Source organism: Dipodomys ordii, unplaced genomic scaffold, assembly GCF_000151885.1.
Source record: "Dipodomys ordii isolate 6190 unplaced genomic scaffold, Dord_2.0 Scaffold35, whole genome shotgun sequence".
NCBI classification, from domain to species: Eukaryota; Metazoa; Chordata; class Mammalia; order Rodentia; family Heteromyidae; genus Dipodomys; species Dipodomys ordii.
Window position 1 is genome coordinate 708,427 of NW_012267251.1, and position 9,192 is coordinate 717,618.

General features: G+C 38.1%; 1 protein-coding gene across 3 annotated transcripts in view; it reads right to left on the reverse strand.

The window, feature by feature from the left end:
* The window catches only part of Cdc42bpa (CDC42 binding protein kinase alpha (DMPK-like)), a 213,420-nt gene that overhangs the window by 107,516 nt on the left and 96,712 nt on the right, over positions 1–9,192 (reverse strand). For all 3 annotated transcript variants that reach the window (XM_013017417.1, XM_013017416.1, XM_013017419.1), the window contains 2 exons: positions 8,324–8,490; positions 2,514–2,636 (listed from right to left, as the gene is read on the reverse strand). In XM_013017417.1, the coding sequence (XP_012872871.1) occupies positions 2,514–2,636; positions 8,324–8,490 (290 nt within the window). The remainder of the gene's footprint in view (positions 1–2,513; positions 2,637–8,323; positions 8,491–9,192) is intronic.

Here is a 9,192-nt window from a genome sequence, read left to right on the forward strand (position 1 = left end):
ATGTATGCACACATGTAATGTATGTCTTGGTAGTTCTAATATTTGAACTCAGGGTCTTATACTTGCTAGAGGTACTCTATTATTTGAGCCACTCCACCAGCTCTTTTCTGGTTTTGGTTGAGGTTTTTTGTTTGTTTTCCCAGCTAATATCTCATTTTTTTTTCTTTTGGTCTCAGCAAGGCAAAATTTACTTCTGTAGAAGGATGTGCCATTAGCCAAAAATCTGGCAAGCAAGCAAGCACTCAGAGCAGAAAGGCTGTCCCCCTATTTATCCCTAACGTAGCAGGCCCCTACCCTTTTGCTCAGATTGGTTGAGTTCGGGTTCACAATCTGCTCCTGATTGGCTAGTTTGAATAGGATGAAATGTATTTCTGTCTGGGCTAGCATGTCCTGGGACTTTTCTATTTGTGCTTCCCTGTCTCTGAGATGAAAGTCATGTGCACTGAACCCCACCAAAGCGCTTCCTTCGCAGCCTGGGGCTAAAAGCTTGTGCCATCATGCTCAGCCACTGGTGAAGATCCCAGGCTGGCCTCAAACGGGAATTCTTCAATCTCCACATCCAAACAGCTAGGTTTACAGGGTTCACACTGGCTTCAAAGCCACATTTTATTATGAGAACTTAGTTCTGAGATAGGTTTATGGGTAAGTTTTCTCAATCCTTCTTACTCGTTTCAGGATAAATCGATGGGGTCTGAGGGTTCTTGAGCTCCTCTGTTTTTTCAATGTCAAGCGACACAGTGTCACAAACAACACTCAGTGCCTTCTCGCCTTTGTTTTTGTGATGCTGCTAGACAAGTATTCTATCATTTCAACTACATGCAGACCTTTTGTTTTTGAGACCAGAGCCTCATTAAGGTTACCCAGACTGACCTCAAACTTGTGATCTTCCTGCCTCTGTCTTCCTAGTACTGTCTTCCTAGTAGCTGGGATTACAGGTATGCAGTACCATGTCTGACTTCAATGTCACACTTAGTGTTTTATAACTGATACCAAAACAGCCAGTTGTCAGTGGCTCACATCTGTAATCCCATCTATTCAGGAAGCTGAGAACTTTTGGATTTCAGTTTGAAGGCAGCCAGGCAAAAAAAAAAAAAAAAACAGCTATGAGACTCCATCTTCAATTAACCAGCCAATTATGTGGCTGTGAATAAGAAAGCTGAGTGACACTAACTGGCTCTGAGTTCCAGCCCTGATACCAGCACAAAAATAAATATATAAATAAACAAACAAACAAATAATGACACCAAAGTAAATGAGTCTGTTTATCATGCTTCTAGTCTAAATTCATCTTAGAAATATAAAGTTATAGATAAAGAGATTTCTTAGGCAGCAAGACACTTGAATAGCACTTATAAAGTATGTTCAAAATTTAAGGTTCCCTTATGTATGTAACATAAAGAGTACTGATATGGCAGTTTCTTTTAGGGAAGATCAGGGATCAGACTTTTTCTTTTCCTTCATTTATTTTTGCCTCAAGTGCATACCTGGGGGAAATATGACTATAGAAGTGAAACAGGTGCTTCTTCTGTCTCCTATTCCACTCAGAGAAAACCAAAGCCCTCAACAACCCCTTGGTCTCCCCTGAACCCTATTTCCTAAACTCATTCCCCACCTTTCCACTTGTTCCTTCTGTCTCAGCAGAGCTGCTCTAGATTCACACATGAAGCATCCTGACTTCTGGGTCTTTGCCCAGGCTAGTACTTCTGCTTGGACAGACTTGCCAGATTACTGTAGATTAACCCTTCCCAATCTTTAGGACTTGCAAACAGGTTACCTTCTTAATCAGACCTACACCAGTATTACATAAAACAACAAAATCCCTCCTGGTCCATGTAACTCCTTCTACAAAGCACTACCTAACTCTACATTTATTTTGTTTTGGTGGTTACCTGTCGTCTACCCTAGAAAGGGCAAGGATTTTTGTTTCTCATTGTATCTCAAAAGCCTGAAATACACTTGCCACATAATAGGTAACTCAACAAATATTTTTAAATGAAATGAATGAAACAATGAATATAACAGGCACATCAACATCTGTCAAATTTAATGATTCTCAGAAACACACTGAAAAATGAATTTCCACAGAGAAAATACATTTCCAGCAACCTCGATCTCTGGTCACATGTAACTCATCTGCAGTGGGCTTGTCTCCTCAGTTCTGACACTCATTTTTCTGTTCACAGGTAGGATTTTGCCAGAAAAAACCAACTCAAGGTCCACACGGAAAATCTTCTCCCAAACCCCTCTTTTCTCATTAAGTCTGGATTTGGTGCTCCTCCTATATATTATTTCTGCACTTCCCCAAAGCCACTTTATCTGGACAGCAAGGTCTATATGTCTATCTACTTCCCAGATCAGTGGGAAAGTTCCTTGAGAACAGAAACCCTTTTTATTAGCCTCTCCCTCACTTGCATGTAACTCATAACACATAACACAGACGAGGACTCAACAGATGTTTGGTGTATAAATAAACATTTATTAAAATCTATTAGATTCATTATGGATCAGTTTACCTGCTACTTGTTTCCTTAGTTCTTCAATTTCTTCTTTCAAGTTTTTTATTTCTAAATCTTTGCTTGCTGCAAGTGGACCATCAACAGTTGAGTACTGCAAAGCTTGGACAGTTTGTGTTGACTCTTAAAGAAAAAAAAGAATGAAAAACACACATAATTTAAAGTATCTAAAGCAATATTGTACCTTTCTTTTAATGAAAATTTCTATACAGTTCTATAGACTAGAACATCTACCCACTTACAAAGAATATAAACTTAGGAAGACATAAAAATTCTACTGCAGTTGTTTAGATTATATTTTTGAAAAGCAATCTAGGGCTGAGAAGGTGGCTCTGTGGTAGAATGCTTCCCTTGCATGCATGAGGCCCTGGGTTCGATTCCTTAGTACCCATAAGCTAAAAAAAGCCAAGAAGTGGCACTGTGGCTCAAGTGGTAGAATGCTAGTCTTGAGCTGAAGAGCTGAGGGACAGAGCCCAGGCCCTGAATTCAAGCCCCATGACTGACAAAAACAAACAAACAAAAAAGCAATCTATATATTAATAAATCTGCCTTCTTATCTATGAGGTTTTAAGCTCAGTTGCTAACCTCTGCAGTAATCAGTATTTCAGTCACTTTTTGTCCAAATACTATACAATAAAGAAAGGTCAGATGTCAGATAATGTATGGAGAGGTGAAGCTGGTATATGAAGGAATACTTTTGTATGTGTGTGTGTTTTGTTATTATAAAGGTAATGTACAAAGGGGTTTCAGTTATGTAAGTCAGGTAATGAGTACAATTCTTTTTGGACAATGCTTCCCCTTTCCTTGTTTTCTCTCAGTTTCTCCGTCTTGTCCTCACCCACAAGTTGTATAGTTCATTTGCAACATAGGGTCTAGTGAGTACCACCGATGCCATTTATTCACCCTTTCTCCCCCTTATCCTCCCAAAGGTGGATAAACAAGCAAATAAGACTAAAAGAAAAGAAAAACAACAACAAAGGAAAGACCCCGCTTCTATTTCCTGGAGTTCATTTCAATAAATATCACTTTATATGACCAGATGCACACAGGCATTGTGCCTTTATGTTCCTCCCCTAATATCACCTTTGTTCTGCGTGAAGATGCCTAGAGTCCTGTATAACTTACTATGTCCTATTGGATTTTAGATCCAGCTTGAATGTGCTTTTACATAATATGCACAAATACAAGCAGTTCTAATCAAAAGATGGATAGAAACTTTTTAAGGAAACATTAGCACTAATGTTTCATGTATCATCAAAAAATACACATAAAACTAATTTCATATCAGAAATGAAATCCCTCTTTGTACTAAAATATGTTTTCTGCTATTTACAGAGGTGCTCCCATATAAAACCTGTTACTATATTCTCTGTATATGCACACCATTACTAATTGCTTTATATGAATATATACACATGGGTATATGCACATACACAGAAAATGTCATAATCTTTATATGCAGAGTGGTCAATAACGTGTGTTCACTTGAATTAAAGGCATTAAGATATTATTATATATAGAATTGTGACCTTCTATCTCTAATAAGTATTTCTTACATGTTTTTATTTGTGTTCAATATTGATCCTTCTGTATTTATTTTGAAGAGAATACCCACCGTTCTCTTTACATCAACAGGAGGTGTTTTTCCTTGTGTATGACTGCTCTGTCATTATTCTTAGTGATTTCAACAAGAAATGGAAAATCTATCTAGCACTAACTTCTCAGCCAACAAAGCGGCTAGGATAGCTGCTAAGTTTTCGTCTCTTCTTCCTTATGAACCAAAACCAGCTATCAGTCTACAATGGGCATGGGCAAGGTAGGCCCATTCTAGTTTGTTTAAAATTCTTGTTTGTTTAAAATTAATTACAGTAATTCTACTCTATGTCATCAGTATTAAAGAAATAGGTAGCTGGCATTGTTATAGCATGAGCCTGGCATGGTGGTGTTCCTCTTACGAGGTTGAGGCAGGAGGATTGCTTAAATATGGACCTTCAAGACCAGCCTAGGCAACACCAAGAGATTCTATCTCAAATAATAACAACAAACTAATGACACCTCTGAGAGGAAGCCCTCTAGATTGCTATGATGTTACCCATTAAATGAGAAATGTATAAAAGAAAATGACTCTTCAACTTTTTTGACCTCTGGATTTGTGCAAACAGGAAGTCTGAAACCTTTGACAACAGTGGCCACCATGTGGAAAAAAATAAGAATTAAACTATTCCTATATCAATACTGAATCCACCCACTTGTGAATTGTTAAGTGAGGAAATAAATCCTACTATTAAGGCTTCTCCTGCTTCCATCCTCAAATAATGTAATAGCTCTATTTCTAATACAACTACAGAATTAACTGGTCTAGAATTAATTGGCCAGGATGAACTGCAGAATAAACTTGTGGTTTAGAACCAATGAATTGGTTCTCAACTGTGAGTGGTATGTATCTCCAACAGAAACGATGGATGAGGAGATAGAGAAATTAAAACTAATATTGAAAGGACCGACTCAAATATTAAAACAGTGAAAACCGAAAAATTCAGAGCAACAAGTTCCCTTCTCATCTATGGCTGCTTGTGAAGCTTACTTACATCACTTATTTTTAGATACTAGGTTACAAGACAGGACTCTCTGAGTCTGCCGCCTTCTTTCAGATGCTAAGAAACTGTCAACAAACTCACTAAGGGAAAAGAGAAATAGAAGCAGAAAGCATTTCTGGTAAAGGGAAGTCTTAAAGTCATCTATTGTCCCTGTGTTTGGGGTAGGCCTAGATCTATGTTTTATTATAATAAGCAGAACTAAGCCACCTTGAAACACAGCCTAATGATTAAGAGTTCACAGTTGACATGAAGATGTGTATTATTACAGCTCATGAAGTACTAGAACACAAATAAGTTTTTAGTATTTACATATAGCAGAATGCTAAACACAGTAAAATTAAGAATGAACTATTAATACATCCAAAACATGGATGAAGCTCAAAACTCAGAAAGAAGAATAAACCAAATGTAAGAGAAAATATCATATATTATCAAGAAAGGGTTAAAAATTAATGGGGGAAGAAAATAAGATGTTTACTTCAGAATAGGGAGGAAGAGTTTGTAAAGATCTTTATCCTATGATAGAAATATTCCATCTACTAATATGGGTGAAGGTTACAGAAATTCACACATGTATCTGTTTATTATATACATAAAAGTTTTCCCTCTAGATTACATGTAGATCACAGTACTAATATGCAAAATTTTAAAACTCGAGTCACAAAGGAGAAGTAATTTGCATGCAGAGATTTTAACAACTTCATTAGAGAATAGAAAATAATCTATTCAATATAGGTACTGTAGCTCACACCCAGCATCTCAGTAACTCAGAAAGCAGAGATTGGAAGGATTATGGTCCTAGGTCAGCTTGGGCAAAAAGTTACCAAGACCCCATCTCAATCAATGGACATGATAGCTTGTATCTATGATCTCTACTACACAAGCAGTTATAGATAGGAGGATTATGGTCTGCGGCTTACCCTAGGCAAAAACTAAGACACTACCTGAAAAATAACTAAAAGCAACAACTCTAAACTCTAAACAATTAATGAAGTGTTTTACAAAATGAATACCAGGAATGGAAACATGCTGGTGGCTGAGGGGCACAGGAACAGAGGGAGGGAAGGAGGGTAAGCAAAAGCAGTCATTATATTCAGTGTATATTATGTAAAAAGAATGAACTACATAACTTGAGGGCAGGGACAGGAAGGTGGGGGGAATGGGGAAGAATGATAGAAAGGGTGACTGATCAAGATACATTGTACTCAGAACCTGACTTACAGAATTAACCTCTTTGTACAATTATTTAATAAAAATTTAAAGTAACATGAAATATACACACAATAGAAAATAAATCAAATAAAACGAACTTAAAAAAAACTAAAAGCAAAAAAAAAAGTCTAGAGTTCTGTCTCAAGTGATAGACTAGATCCTGAGTTTATTAAGATTTCCAGCACCACCAAATTATCACTATCATCGTTCTAGGTTCTGCCAATGTCTATAGTCTTTTTTTCTCAACTGGACTTCCTAAAGTATGGCAAATTGTTAGGATTTTAAAACTTGATTTTCTCTTAGGAATTATGAATTCTAGATTAAATTTGTTCAGCCACACATTCTTTCACTCACAAAATACATGAAGTAGATAGTATGTTACACCCTTCATTTTGAGTATCAAAGGGAGAGCATTAAGGTAAGGCAGTGACTGGTTCACAGGTCTTCTGGGGTGACTGTCTGACTTGTGAGAACAACGAAGAGCTGGAGAAGTGAAATCAGAAAGCAGTAACAGGCCAGATTACATACGACCTTGGATCGTTGAAATCAACTTGGTTATCATGTTGGGAAAACTGAATTTTTGATGCCAGGTAATGGTGTAGTGAAGCAGAGTAGGAGCCACACAGAGTGACGACCCAATTATGAGTCATTTATAATAGCAAAGTTGGCCTGATTCACTGATGGGTGAATTGCCTGCAAAGACTGGGAACGACCACAGGCTTCCTTTCAGAGAACTAAGTGTGGAGAATTCTAACATTCAAAGGTCAAGGAGCTAATGAGAAAGCAGCAAAGGAGACTGAGAAGAACTCCCTTGCAAGGTAAAAGGAGCCCAGGGGAATAAAGTGCTCCCAAAGCCATAAAAAGAAAGCATTTTCTGGAGGGAAAAATGCTTAATGAGGTCAATGAGAAATATGAGAAATGACTGGTGGGCTCTGCAACGCGGGAGGTTAAGGTAAAGGAAAGTAGGACTGCTGGGTGGCAGGGAGGAGTGTTCTGCAAGCTGCTTCAGCAGCACAGCAGCAGAGGGAAAGCTGTATTGAGAATGGCTGGGCAAGCAAGAGGGGGAGACAGCAGAGTAAAAAGGGAGGGTTGTAAGAGGAAGGGGAACAGAGAGCTGGAGAGCTGGAGTAATAATGAAACCACAAGGCACAGGGAGAGTGCACCAGAAAACTACAAGTAGGAGGTTACCAAAGGTTTGCTTAAAACTAAGATTAATGAAGCCTTCTTACTGTATTACCTTCTCCTATTCGATGTAGTTGTTAAGGGAGGGTAGAGATCAGGGTAGGGTCACTGTAGATAGTCAAGTATGGTAGCTCACACATGTAATCCCCATTTAAAAAGCAGGGAGTCTGCAAGCCCCTATCACAATCAAACACAGGTGGGCATCATGGTGTCTGCTGTCCCAGTTACAAGGGACATATAAACAGGACTGTTATCCAGTCTGGCCTAGGCAAAAAACAAGACCCCATTGGAAAAATAACAAAAGCAAAAAAGGGCTAGAGGTAATGCTCAGGGCTTAAATGCTGGGTAGCAAGTGCAAGGTCCTGAGTTCAAATCCTAGTACCAACAACAAAAAAGATCATCTCGCAAAATTGAGAAACTAAGTCCGAATCTTAAGAGGTTCTAGGTGTGCTTCAAAATCACCAAACATGAAGAAAGGCTCTGTGCTGTAAAGAATAACAACTAGGACCAGAAAATGGGCTATGGAGTCATTAAAGGGTTGCAATGAGGTGTGATGAGCCCTGTTTTCATCCCATTCCCCTCTCTCCAGGAGGATCTCCCCCACTTCCTTCTCTCCTCCCCCCTCTGTGTGTTATGCATATACACGGATGCATACCCCTGAAAACAATATTGTTTGATTTTTACATGAATGGTATTGTATTTTCTTTTCCATAAATTTCTAAAACTTGTTACAGTTCACAAAACGACTTCCTTATAATATAGTTCATAGTACTGTAAATCCAATTCTAACAGGAAGAAACATCCCTTAAGTATATTTACCTTGAAGCTTTCTACTAAGTTCAAGTTTTTCCTGTTCAAGGCGCTTAATTCTTCTTTCATAAGCTTCAGTTGCTAAGTTGTTATCTAGAGTCCTCTGGACATTAACATCAAGATCCAGCGATGTAGGACCAGCTGTAACTCTTAAACAGCTCCGATCAGAAAGAACACTAAAGAATAGATACAGAAAAAAGTATGTGGATTCATGGTATACTAAGAAGTTTAAAGAAAAAGATAACCTTTTTAAATTCTTCATGTAAACAATTATAACGAACAGTTTAACCACAATGAATCCCAGGAAACTGAAACATATTTTGTCAGGGGAGGGAACAGGCACACACAAATGGGTGAGTGAGGTGAACAAATACAGTCATTATGTCCAACGTACATATGTGAAAATGGACCCATGTCACTTGAGAGGAAGGAAGGGAGAGGGAAAAATGGGAGAGAAAAGGAGTGACACTCATCAAGATGCATGTACTCTATATTATGCAGCCATTAGAAATGACAAAATAATGGCATTTGCAGGGAAATGGATGGAGCTAGAAGGAATCATGTTGAGCGAGGTAAGCCAAGAGCGAAGAGACAAACGGTACATGGTCTCCCTGATAAGTGGATGCTAAATCCAAAATGTTAGGTGATACAAAACCAACAGGACTTAAGAAACAAAGAACTCCCACTCATCTGGTCGAACCACTATTAAATATCCCCATGCTGGCTGATCACATGTATGGTGTATTGTGTACACCGTTATATGTTATAGACTATGATAGACAATTTGCTCGGAAAGTTAGAATGAACTTGTGACTTTAAATGAGCATCATTATTCCACAATACTGTGAAATTCGGGAAATTATGTAATCACTTAATCA